Source organism: Oncorhynchus mykiss, chromosome 1 (assembly GCF_013265735.2).
Source record: "Oncorhynchus mykiss isolate Arlee chromosome 1, USDA_OmykA_1.1, whole genome shotgun sequence".
NCBI classification, from domain to species: Eukaryota; Metazoa; Chordata; class Actinopteri; order Salmoniformes; family Salmonidae; genus Oncorhynchus; species Oncorhynchus mykiss.
Genome location: NC_048565.1, coordinates 9,307,999 through 9,321,028, shown reverse-complemented (window position 1 = coordinate 9,321,028; position 13,030 = coordinate 9,307,999). Strand labels below are relative to the sequence as shown.

At 42.1% G+C, this 13,030-nt stretch overlaps 1 protein-coding gene across 4 annotated transcripts in view; it reads left to right on the top strand.

The window, feature by feature from the left end:
• Nucleotides 1-11,676, top strand: part of LOC110530621 (arf-GAP with coiled-coil, ANK repeat and PH domain-containing protein 2) — a 74,709-nt gene extending 63,033 nt beyond the window's left edge. For all 4 annotated transcript variants that reach the window (XM_036990027.1, XM_036989951.1, XM_036989910.1 and 1 more), the window contains 3 exons: nucleotides 3,131-3,241; nucleotides 5,069-5,130; nucleotides 9,666-11,676. In XM_036990027.1, coding sequence (XP_036845922.1) covers nucleotides 3,131-3,241; nucleotides 5,069-5,130; nucleotides 9,666-9,772 — 280 coding nt within the window. In that variant the 3' untranslated portion in view covers nucleotides 9,773-11,676. The remainder of the gene's footprint in view (nucleotides 1-3,130; nucleotides 3,242-5,068; nucleotides 5,131-9,665) is intronic.
• The last annotated feature ends 1,354 nt before the right edge of the window (nucleotides 11,677-13,030 follow it).

The following is a 13,030-nucleotide window of genomic DNA, read 5'->3' as shown; positions in this document are numbered from 1 at the left end:
AGGTTAATTTTGGGGGGTTGAGGTTAATTTGGGGGGGTTGAGGTTAATTTTGGGGGGTTGAGGTTAATTTGGGGGGGTTGAGGTTAATTTGGGGGGTTGAGGTTAATTTGGGGGGTTGAGGTTAATTTGGGGGGGTTGAGGTTAATTTGGGGGGGTTGAGGTTAATTTGGGGGGGTTGAGGTTAATTTGGGGGGGTTGAGGTTAATTTGGGGGGGTTGAGGTTAATTTGGGGGGGTTGAGGTTAATTTGGGGGGGGTTGAGGTTAATTTGGGGGGGTTGAGGTTAATTTGGGGGGTTGAGGTTAATTTGGGGGGGTTGAGGTTAATTTGGGGGGTTGAGGTTAATTTGGGGGGGGTTGAGGTTAATTTGGGGGGGGTTGAGGTTAATTTGGGGGGGGTTGAGGTTAATTTGGGGGGGGTTGAGGTTAATTTGGGGGGGTTGAGGTTAATTTGGGGGGTTGAGGTTAATTTGGGGGGTTGAGGTTAATTTGGGGGGGTTGAGGTTAATTTGGGGGGGTTGAGGTTAATTTGGGGGGGTTGAGGTTAATTTGGGGGGGGTTGAGGTTAATTTGGGGGGGTTGAGGTTAATTTGGGGGGGTTGAGGTTAATTTGGGGGGGATGAGGTTAATTTGGGGGGGTTGAGGTTAATTTGGGGGGGTTGAGGTTAATTTGGGGGGGGTTGAGGTTAATTTGGGGGGGGTTGAGGTTAATTTGGGGGGGTTGAGGTTAATTTGGGGGGGGTTGAGGTTAATTTGGGGGGGTTGAGGTTAATTTGGGGGGTTGAGGTTAATTTGGGGGGTTGAGGTTAATTTGGGGGGGGTTGAGGTTAATTTGGGGGGGGTTGAGGTTAATTTGGGGGGGTTGAGGTTAATTTGGGGGGGTTGAGGTTAATTTGGGGGGTTGAGGTTAATTTGGGGGGGTTGAGGTTAATTTGGGGGGGGTTGAGGTTAATTTGGGGGGTTGAGGTTAATTTGGGGGGGTTGAGGTTAATTTGGGGGGGTTGAGGTTAATTTGGGGGGGTTGAGGTTAATTTGGGGGGGTTGAGGTTAATTTGGGGGGGTTGAGGTTAATTTGGGGGGGTTGAGGTTAATTTGGGGGGGTTGAGGTTAATTTGGGGGGTTGAGGTTAATTTGGGGGGGTTGAGGTTAATTTGGGGGGTTGAGGTTAATTTGGGGGGGTTGAGGTTAATTTGGGGGGGTTGAGGTTAATTTGGGGGGGTTGAGGTTAATTTGGGGGGGTTGAGGTTAATTTGGGGGGGTTGAGGTTAATTTGGGGGGGTTGAGGTTAATTTGGGGGGGTTGAGGTTAATTTGGGGGGGTTGAGGTTAATTTGGGGGGGTTGAGGTTAATTTGGGGGGGTTGAGGTTAATTTGGGGGGGTTGAGGTTAATTTGGGGGGGTTGAGGTTAATTTGGGGGGGTTGAGGTTAATTTGGGGGGTTGAGGTTAATTTGGGGGGGGTTGAGGTTAATTTGGGGGGGGTTGAGGTTAATTTGGGGGGTTGAGGTTAATTTGGGGGGGTTGAGGTTAATTTGGGGGGGTTGAGGTTAATTTGGGGGGGGTTGAGGTTAATTTGGGGGGTTGAGGTTAATTTGGGGGGGTTGAGGTTAATTTGGGGGGGTTGAGTTAATTTGGGGGGGTTGAGGTTAATTTGGGGGGGTTGAGGTTAATTTGGGGGGGTTGAGGTTAATTTGGGGGGGTTGAGGTTAATTTGGGGGGGTTGAGGTTAATTTGGGGGGGTTTGAGGTTAATTTGGGGGGTTGAGGTTAATTTGGGGGGGTTGAGGTTAATTTGGGGGGGTTGAGGTTAATTTGGGGGGGTTGAGGTTAATTTGGGGGGGTTGAGGTTAATTTGGGGGGGTTGAGGTTAATTTGGGGGGGTTGATGTTAATTTGGGGGGGTTGAGGTTAATTTGGGGGGTTGAGGTTAATTTGGGGGGTTGAGGTTAATTTGGGGGGGTTGAGGTTAATTTGGGGGGGTTGAGGTTAATTTGGGGGGGTTGAGGTTAATTTGGGGGGGTTGAGGTTAATTTGGGGGGGTTGAGGTTAATTTGGGGGGTTGAGGTTAATTTGGGGGGGTTGAGGTTAATTTGGGGGGGTTGAGGTTAATTTGGGGGGGTTGAGGTTAATTTGGGGGGGTTGAGGTTAATTTGGGGGTTGAGGTTATTTAGTGGGGGTTGAGGTTATTTAGTGGGGGTTGAGGTTAATTTGGGGGGGTTGAGGTTAATTTGGGGGGTTGAGGTTAATTTGGGGGGTTGAGGTTAATTTGGGGGGGTTGAGGTTAATTTGGGGGGGTTGAGGTTAATTTGGGGGGGGTTGAGGTTAATTTGGGGGGTTGAGGTTAATTTGGGGGGGTTGAGGTTAATTTGGGGGGGTTGAGTTAATTTGGGGGGGTTGAGGTTAATTTGGGGGGGTTGAGGTTAATTTGGGGGGGTTGAGGTTAATTTGGGGGGGTTGAGGTTAATTTGGGGGGGTTGAGGTTAATTTGGGGGGGGTTGAGGTTAATTTGGGGGGGGTTGAGGTTAATTTGGGGGGGTTGAGGTTAATTTGGGGGGGTTGAGGTTAATTTGGGGGGGGTTGAGGTTAATTTGGGGGGGTTGAGGTTAATTTGGGGGGGTTGAGGTTAATTTGGGGGGGTTGAGGTTAATTTGGGGGGGTTGAGGTTAATTTGGGGGGTTGAGGTTAATTTGGGGGGTTGAGGTTAATTTGGGGGGGTTGAGGTTAATTTGGGGGGGTTGAGGTTAATTTGGGGGGGTTGAGGTTAATTTGGGGGGGTTGAGGTTAATTTGGGGGGGTTGAGGTTAATTTGGGGGGGTTGAGGTTAATTTGGGGGGGTTGAGGTTAATTTGGGGGTTGAGGTTATTTAGTGGGGGTTGAGGTTATTTAGTGGGGGTTGAGGTTATTTAGTGGGGGTTGAGGTTATTTAGTGGGGGTTGAGGTTATTTAGTGGGGGTTGAGGTTATTTAGTGGGGGTTGAGGTTAATCAGTGGGTTGAGATTAATCAGTGGGTTGAGGTTAATCAGTGGGTTGCGGTTAATTGTAGTGACAAAGGGGAACTCGGTCTATGATCTTAGTTCATGTTGGGGTATTACAATAGATTTTTTTTCCCTTTTTTAAATGTTATTCTCCAATCCAGTCAAGTGTGTTTGTTCCTGAAAAGAGGAGCCAATCAGAACGCGGCAGACATTGAAGCGAAAACGCCCCTATCCATGGCAGTGGACGCTGCCAATGCAGACATCGTCACATTGTGAGTGCCAAGTCTTTTGGCCTTTAAAAATATATATATACACACACACACACACTGAACAAAAATATAAACGCAACATGTAAAGTGTTGTTTCCATGTTTCATGAGCTGAAATAAAAAGATCCCAGAAATGTTCCATACGCACATAAAACATATCACTTTTTGTGCACACATTTGTTCACATCCCTGTTAGTGAGCATTTAGCCTTTTTTAGTTTCGTTTATTAGTTCGACCATTTAAAAAAACAAGCACACATAAAACTTAAAAGCCATACATGCACATGAATAAAATCATGGAGGATAACACGCAATAAAGTCTGGGACTTATTTCCATTGTGGTCCTCTTGAGACAAGATGGCTGGACAAGATCCAACACAGTTAAACACCGTATGGCAGTGAAACAATAAAACAAAAACAGAGAAGAACATCTCTCTCATCAAAAACAGAGAAGAAGAACATCTATCTCATCAAAAACAGAGAAGAAGAACATCTATCTCATCATTCCAGTTACATCATAGAGGTTATTCATATGGGCACAGAATACATATTTGACAAGGTAACCCATCCACCTGACAGGTGTGACATATCAAGAAGCTGATTTAAACAGCATGATCATTACACAGGTGCACCTTGTGCTGGGGGCAATAAAAGGCCACTCTAAAATGTGCAGTTTTGTCTCCCAACACAATGCCACAGATGTCTCAAGTTTTGAGGGAGCGTACAATTGGCATGCTGACTGCAATGTCCACCAGAGCTGTTGCCAGATAATTTAATGTTCATTTTCAACCACAAGCCGCCTCCAACGTTGTTTTAGAGAATTTGTCAGTACGTCCAACCGGCCTCACAACCGCAGACCACGTGTATGGTGTCGTGTGGGCGAGCGGTTTGCTGATGTCAACGTTGTGAACAGAGTGCCCCATGGTGGAGGTGGGGTTATGGTATGGGGCAATCATGAGCTACGGATAACTAAAACAATTGCATTTTATCAATGGTAATTTGAATGCACAGAGATACTGTGACGAGATCCTGAGGCCCATTATTGGCCCATTATACCACTGTTGGAGTTAGGAACCGAAGCATTTCGCTACACTCGCCATAACATCTGCTAAATATGTGTATGCGACCAATAACATTTGATTTGATGATAATGCACGGCCCCATGTCACAAGGATCTGTTCACAATTCCCTGATGCTGAAAATGTCCCAGTTCTTCCATGGCCTGCACACTCACCAGACATGTCACCCATTGAGCCTGTTTGGGATGAACTGGAGCAACGTGTACGACAGTGTGTTCCAGTTCCCACTACTATCCAGTCACTTCGCCCACCCATTGTAGAGGAGTGGGTACAACATTCCATAGGCCACAATCAACAGCCTGATCAACTCTATGCGAAGGAGATGTGTCGTTCTGCATGAGGCAAATGTTGGCCACACCAGATACGGACTGGTTTTCTGATCCACACCGCTACATTTAAAAAATATATATCTGTGACCAACCGATGGATATCTGTATTCCCAGTCATGTGAAATCCATAGATTAGTGCCTAATAAATTATATAAACTAAAACTCAAAAGTATTTTAAATGGTTGCATGTTGGTTTATGTTTTTGTTCAGTATACATATATATTAGATAAAGTGCATTTTTTTATGGAAAAGCAATTAGCCTTCTTTGTCACTTAATCGCAAATTCAAAATGGAGTACTGAGGCAACATTTTATTTGACTTTACACTGTCCCAATTCATATTGATTGCTTCTATAAGTCTAAAGGTGGGTTGGATAAAGATGACACAATGAATGACTGTCCTCCCCTCGCTCTCCTTTCCCCAGACTGCGATTGGCCAAGATGAACGAGGAGATGCGGGAGGCGGAGGGGCCCTACATGCAGTCAGGTCAATATTCCACCAACAGCCCCACAGAGATGCAATACAGGAAGTGTATGCAGGAGTTCATTTGCCTGCAGCTGGCTGAGCCTTAGAGATCATAGAGCCCCAATACAAAGACGAGAAGAAGCAACGTACTTTTATTAAGCAGACATTGGGCCCTGTGATGTCCTGTGTTCAATACCAGCCAGGTGGTGAGCGAAGCTGCACCTTGTGATTTAGACAGAGGTGCTCGGCTTTTTATTTCCAACCGGAGTCGAAGCCATTAGCTCCAGAGCCATTGTTTTGACTACTGAACAGCGGTGACATAAACAGTCCTTATTTTCTTTTCTTTTTTTAAAGTCGTCTGTTGCGTCCCAACTTTTAAACCGCCACGTCTTTATTAGTTGTGATGTCAGAAGAGCACGGTGCGACAGAGGTTGTCATTACTTTTAAACCGCCACGTCTTTATTAGTTGTGATGTCAGAAGAGCACGGTGCGACAGAGGTTGTCATTACTTTTAAACCGCCACGTCTTTATTAGTTGTGATGTCGGAAGAGCACGGTGCGACAGAGGTTGTCATTACTTTTAAACCGCCACGTCTTTATTAGTTGTGATGTCGGAAGAGCACGGTGCGACAGAGGTTGTCATTACTTTCGAACAGCAACGTCGGTCTTTACAAGCAGGCAGTAATCCCGACTTTTGAATGGCGGTTTTGACCATCAGGCTGTTGAGTGGCTAGCAGTGTGTTGCCATGCACCAGGTGTGATTTATTAGTGATTTACCTGAGGGAATATTTATGCACATTCCTGGTATGCTTATGCAATATCTCAGTGTGTTACATGTATAGTTCCCACAGTGAGTCTTAACCTCCCCCTTTTTAAAATACGTTTTCTTCTTCAGTTGTTTGAACTGTTTGTTACAATGATGAAGTATCAATTTTGGCACATTTTATGTATGCATTTTACTTGTATTTTATATAACGATTGGAACCATATAATGTCATTGTAAATGATGTATTGTACATAAATATACATACATTTCTATATCATATACAGTATAAGCAGAATAGGAAGTAAAGTTGAGCGAGATTCTCAGAAGCGGTAATGTCAGAAAGACAACACATTATGAACAAGGGTGAGTACTGTAAGTCGATTGTGCTTGCATCCTTGTTTTTGTGTGTTTTTTTTGTGTGTATTTTCTACACCTGTTTTAAGACTATTATGATTTCATTGATTGTTGGTCTAGCTGGAACATAGAACACCCCCCCCCCCCCCACTGGTAAGGGTGTGAATTTAAGTTTAGATGAGATATCAAGGTGGTAGAGTGTACCAAAAAGGAAGGGCAATAGTCTAGAAAAGTATCCACATTTACCCATGTACAGGATTTTACTGCATAATAGTTACATAATTAACTTTAACTTATTGGATAACAAAGAGACGTTCACAAAAATGTTTACTATAGGACAGTGTGAAGCCCTCTCCAGTGTTGTTGATAAATAATGAATGAAATGTTCCCCTTTTTAAATGTCATCCTTTCGTCTTCCCCATCACGCAGTCTTTGCCACCTGGCAATGTACCTGGGCCTGATGGGTAATTTTTAAATGGGCACCAAAAGCACTTTTATCAGCCTCATAGTTACTGACATATCCAAACTGAAGTCTGTACAAGCCAATATGCTCCCTAGTGCTTACTGAGTATCAGTGTTCCATGATCCAGGCTCTGTGGCCGAAGAGGATGGATATCAGCTGAAAGAGAACACGCTGGCCCAATCCCAAATCCATCCCCAAGCCCTAAGCACATGTGAAGATCTGAGAGGATTTTATTGGTGTACGCAATATGTTAAACATAGGATTTAGGGGTGGGATTGGGCCAGAGACTCCATGTCTCTCGTCAGCCATCTTATTGTATGTTGAGCCAGTTGGACATTTCAGAGGCAAGACGCGTTTCATTATGTCCATGGTGGTCTCATGCACCATGGAGTCTTGCTCTGACACCAGCCAGTGGTGATGCACCGAGGAGATTTGAATATCAGTTTAAATATAGCGATTTTAATGATTGCCCAATAGTGCTGTTCCTGAAAAGTCTAGTCTAAGGCTAGTTTGTATTGGGTCTGACAGGGTGAGGAAACAACTAGTTTGTAGTGGGTCTGACACAGTGAGGAAACAACTCGTTTGTAGTGGGTCTGAAACAGTGAGGAAACAACTAGTTTGTAGTGGGTCTGACACAGTGAGGAAACAACTAGTTTGTAGTGGGTCTGACAGGGTGAGTAAACAACTAGTTTGTAGTGGGTCTGACACAGTGAGGAAACAACTAGTTTGTAGTGGGTCTGACACAGTGAGGAAATAACTGGTCCAATTACCTCGTGTGGCCACTGGAGGGAGGGCTCCATTTAGAAATCCCCCACTTCACTCTGAGTGAGTGGAATATAAATGTAGAGTTTGACAGGGAGGTGACTGGGAGGGCATGCTGTTCTTTGGACTTAATGTAGTTCTACTGGATATAGTTCCTCCACTTCAAAAGTGTTTGGTCATTGAGTATTCCAAACTTTTGGAACACCTTCCACCTTCCTAATATTGAGTTGCTCCCCTTTTCCCCTCAGAACAGCCTCAGTTCGTCAGGGCATAGACTCTGCAAGGTGTCGAAAGCATTCCACAGGGATGCTGGACCATGTTGACTCCAATGCACAGTTGTCAAGTTGGCTGGATGACCTTTGGTGGTGAACCATTCTTGATACACACGGGAAACTGTTGAGTGTGAACAACCCAGCAGCATTGCCTGGCACCTACTATCATACCACCCCCCCCCCCCCCCCCCCCCCCGTTCAAAGGCACATAAATATTTTGTCTTGCACATTCACCCTCTGAATGGCACACAATCCATGTCTCAAGGCTTAAAAATCCTTCTTTAACCCGTCTCTTCGCCTTCATCTACACTGATTTGAAATGGATTTAACAAGTCACGTCAATAAGGGATCATAGCTTTCACCTGGTCAGTGTCATGGAAAGAGCATGATTTTGTATACTCGGTGTAGATTCAGTCAATGACCCATAGATTCTTGGACCTGTAACGAGAAGAATAGTTGATTTTAATACGGCTGGCTGTTCATGTACCGTTTTCTGTCATGATTTAAATCCAATGTGAGCGATATTTGCCTGTTATTACCTTGAAGTCAACAACAGACAGTTGTAGTAGTTGGGGATACAGTAGTGTTTTCTACAAAGACAATGTTTTACATTTTGTTAGTGTACAAACCTGAAGTGTATGAATGTGTTGTAGGGAAGGGATCCAATGGAACGATGCTGTCTGCTCAGTTACTTGTTGCACTCTTATTCTCTCATTGCTTGTCTCAGTGTCTTTCTCTCTCTCTCTGTCTATCACTTTGTCCTGTACTCTTTCTCTCTCCCCGGAGTTTGTGCCTTTCTTCTGTTCTCTCGTTTCTTTGGGATGCTGAGTCCAACACAGCTGTATTTTTGTACATAAATCCTGCACTTTAAATACAATACAGTTGGTAACAAAACTAATCTTGTGGGCATCTTTTTTTCTTCCACATCACAATTCACTGCAAAGAGTGGGGCTCCTTGCCTTAGTACTGCTTTAGGCCTGCACACTCCTCAAACATTGGGCTGCTTCTTCTTTCATTGTCACATCTTCCTCTGCATAATGCTGTTTCTCTCTACTGCCTCACAGTGGCGCTTTAAGGTATGGCCACATTTCTATTTCTTTCACTCCTTCTTCAAACCTTTGGCAATAAAACAAACCTTCCTATCTTACCTGTATTATGTGTGTCTGTGACAAAAGTCTGAGCTCTTGAAAATCTTCCTTTTGCAAGCTTGCATTTTATTCTACAGTACCAACTAGTTTTATTCTACAATACCAACTAGTTTTATTCTACAATACCAACTAGTTTTATTCTACAATGCCAACTAGTTTTATTCTACAATGCCAACTAGTTTTATTCTACAATGCCAACTAGTTTTATTCTACAATGCCAACTAGTTTTATTCTACAGTGCCAACTAGTTTTATTCTACAGTACCAACTAGTTTTATTCTACAATGCCAACTAGTTTTATTCTACAATATCAACTAGTTTTATTCTACAATGCCAACTAGTTTTATTCTACAATGCCAACTAGTTTTATTCTACAATGCCAACTAGTTTTATTCTACAGTGCCAACTAGTTTTATTCTACAGTGCCAACTAGTTTTATTCTACAATGCCAACTAGTTTTATTCTACAGTGCCAACTAGTTTTATTCTACAATGCCAACTAGTTTTATTCTACAGTGCCAACTAGTTTTATTCTACAATGCCAACTAGTTTTATTCTACAGTGCCAACTAGTTTTATTCTACAATGCCAACTAGTTTTATTCTACAGTGCCAACTAGTTTTATTCTACAATGCCAACTAGTTTTATTCTACAGTGCCAACTAGTTTTATTCTACAATGCCAACTAGTTTTATTCTACAATATCAACTAGTTTTATTCTTTAAGTGTCTGATAGTATTACTCCTAGTATTACTGAGTCGTACTTACACTGTAATGGTTTACTTTGTCCTTGCAGGAGATGAAACCTACCAAGACATTTTCCAGGATTTTTCCCAGATGGCTTCAAACGATCCGGAGAAGCTGAACCGCTACCAGCAGTATGACTCGCAGCAGAGGCCATGAGGGAGGGAGGCGACCTGGAGGTCTGTGGAAGCCGACTGGGCTTTTCCCTGGTCAGTGCTGTACTCAGCACGAGTATTGGAGGGTCTGTTTCACCTGAACCTCAATGGTGAAGTGGTATATCACTTTTAATTGGTTTGAATGGGTCTAAAATTGTACATTTTAAAGTAAAAAATGTATACATTTCATTGAGGCTGGATGGCTCAGGATTGTGAACCTAAACAATGTTTTATGAGACTCTGGACTGGTGCCTAGTTGGTAAAACAGTTCACATTTGAACCTGAGTGGTACAGTATTATGCTTTATATATAATGTGACAGTTTGGTTCAAAACATAGCCATAAACAAAAGTCGAGTCGTAATTGTTGTTTGTGAATTCATATAAACCAAATAGACCACTCATCGTGTCTTTTGAGGTTTAGTAGGCTTTTTACATGTAGATCATTTTTTTTTAAATATATAAAAAATAAAAAAACATTTTATTTGTGCTATCAATTTGCTTATCTCGTCCCAATTCAATGTGGTGTTTTTGTTGATAAATAAGCAGCACCTTTTTGTGATTTTAGCTATAGTGTGTTTTCACAGCGTTTATCTGTTGTATGTTAAAAATGAAAGTTAATGTTAATGGCTGGCCACCCACTTCCTCGTCAACACTGTTTAGTACGGTGAAACTTTGGTGTGAAGTGCTCGTGTCGCTGAGGTGTAGGTTAGTCACTCTTCCGTTACTGTTGAAAACCCTTAATGTGGCTCATGCATAAATGTTGATTGTGGGTATTTTGCTGTTTTACATTTTTTTGATGAGGCAATACTTTTGTTTTGTGATTTTTAAGATCTGAAGGAGGGTAATCCGTTTATTTTTTTGGGTGTGTGAGGAAGACGAGCCTTATGTTTTAAAGTATAATTTCATATTCAATCTTGTTTTAGACCGGAAACAATGACTGTTAAAAAGAGAAAAGATGACATGTTAGGCTCTTTCTGTACATGCATGTTTGAATTTAGGTCCCCATATTGTAGTATCCACTTTTTCCTGACATCTCACTATTTTAAACAGTATTATAGCATCCTGTTCATTGGATGGCAAAAAAACGACTTGTATAAAATATACCTTGTTTATTAATGTAGTAGTGTATTAGAAACACTAACGAGCATGTACCACCTTCCTGGATACGTACTACTGTGGCATTGCATTTACAATATGAGGAGCTCTCTTAAGCCCTGGTTATACTTGGTGCTATCATTTGCCTTTTGTCCTGATCTGGTCCACATTTTTAGATGATTAAAGCAACTGATTGTGATCAGATCCTCCTTACCACTTCTGGAGGTCTTTGTAAACCGATCTGGATTGTCAAACCATTTAAATCCACCCTCATCATTGACATGGGCCACCATGGACCGAAGGCATCAATATTGGTCTATAACGTAAAATAAAAATGATTATATCACATGTAAATGAAATGTGTAACTAGGGATTTTCCTTTCTTGACTTTTATTGGACTCTAACTTGTAAACTCTGCCCACTGAGCTTTCATCCAACCAATTAATTTGTCCCAACTACTTCTGTAGGTGGTCAGGAAGATCTGATCAGTGTTTTTTTAATTGTTTTGTTAGCACCAGTTATAAACTGGGCTATTCTTAAATAGAACATGATACAGATCTTTTACAGCTTTTGAATATGCATAAGTTAAATCTAAAGTAGTGGTACTTGAATCATTAAATATGCGCTTGTAAATGCTGATAATATAAAAAAAGACAATTACAAGATAACATTGTCTCCCTATACCACTCAGATATGCATATTATCGATATAATTAAGGACTATATTACATTTACTGCAAATCATGGACTGAATTTCTTGCTGAATGTTGGACTGTTTTGTTGTATTGATTTTATAAAAGCAATTTTCCGTTCTGATTGTCTGTTTTATTACATTAATTAAAGGGATACTTCACTATTTTGGCAATAATACCATTTTTGTCTGCATCCAGTGTGAAGTTATAATTGACTCCCGAAACTACCTCTAACTAGCGCAATAACTGTTAGTCTATTGTATCTACTAGTAGGCTAGCAGTTACCATAGACATTGTCATTGCGCTAACCCTAGTTAGCAACTTTAAACTGCACGCAGAGTTCATCTGACTCTGGGGAAAGTAGACAAAGGGCTTCACTCCCAAAATCTTGAAGTATCCCTTTAAGGGCTTTACTCTTATACACAAAAATTGGCGTCCTCATTTTATCCCTGACACATAGATGTTATCTGCTCCTTCTGAGAAATGTTGTCCACTCTTCCATGCAGAGTGCTTACCTCATGATGGATTGCTGTTTCTACTTCATAGAAGGCTGCCAAATATACTGAACAAAAATGTAAACACAACATGCAACAATTTTGAAGATTTGACTGAGTTACAGTTCATAGAATGAAATTGGTCAATTGAAATTCATTAGGTCCTAATCTATGGATTTCACATGACTGGTGGAGGGGCATAGGCCGGCCCACCCAATCAATCAGAATATTTTTTTTTCCCCACAAAAGGGCTTTATGACAGACTGAATTGCACCCCTCCTCAGACGAAGAAGCCGGATGTGGAGGTCCTGCCTGGGCTGGCGTGGTTACGCGGTTGTGAGGCGGGGGCTTGTGGTAGAGAAATGAACATTCAATTGTCTGGCAACAGCTCCGTTGGACACTTTACATGTGTTTATGTTCAGTATACAAACAATGCATGTGTGTCTGAGCCTCTCCAGCCATTCTTTCGCTGTGCTCACAGCTGTGATGACACAGCTATTCTTCCTTTCCCTATGGATCACCTTGTTGCTCCAACACAAGCCGCGTTTGTACCTGGGGCTAACATGCATCCGTTGTCCACATTCAGATTGTGCCCACATTTTCAGGAAGGGAAAAGAGATACCTAATTAGTTGCACAACCGAATGCATTTAACCTGTTGTGGAAATTCTACAAAGGGGCACTGTCAAATTTAAATTATTCTGTATTAACAGCATGCTGGAGAGGTCACAGTCAAATTTAAATGATTCTGTATTAGCATGCTGGAGAGGTCACAGTCAAGCTTAAATTATTCTGTATTAGCATGCTGGAGAGGTCACAGTCAAACTTAAATTATTCTGTATTAACAGCATGCTGGAGAGGTCACAGTCAAACTTAAATGATTCTGTATTAGCATGCTGGAGAGGTCACAGTCAAATTTAAATGATTCTATATTAGCATGCTGGAGTGGTCATATTCAAACTTAGATGATTCTGTATTAGCAT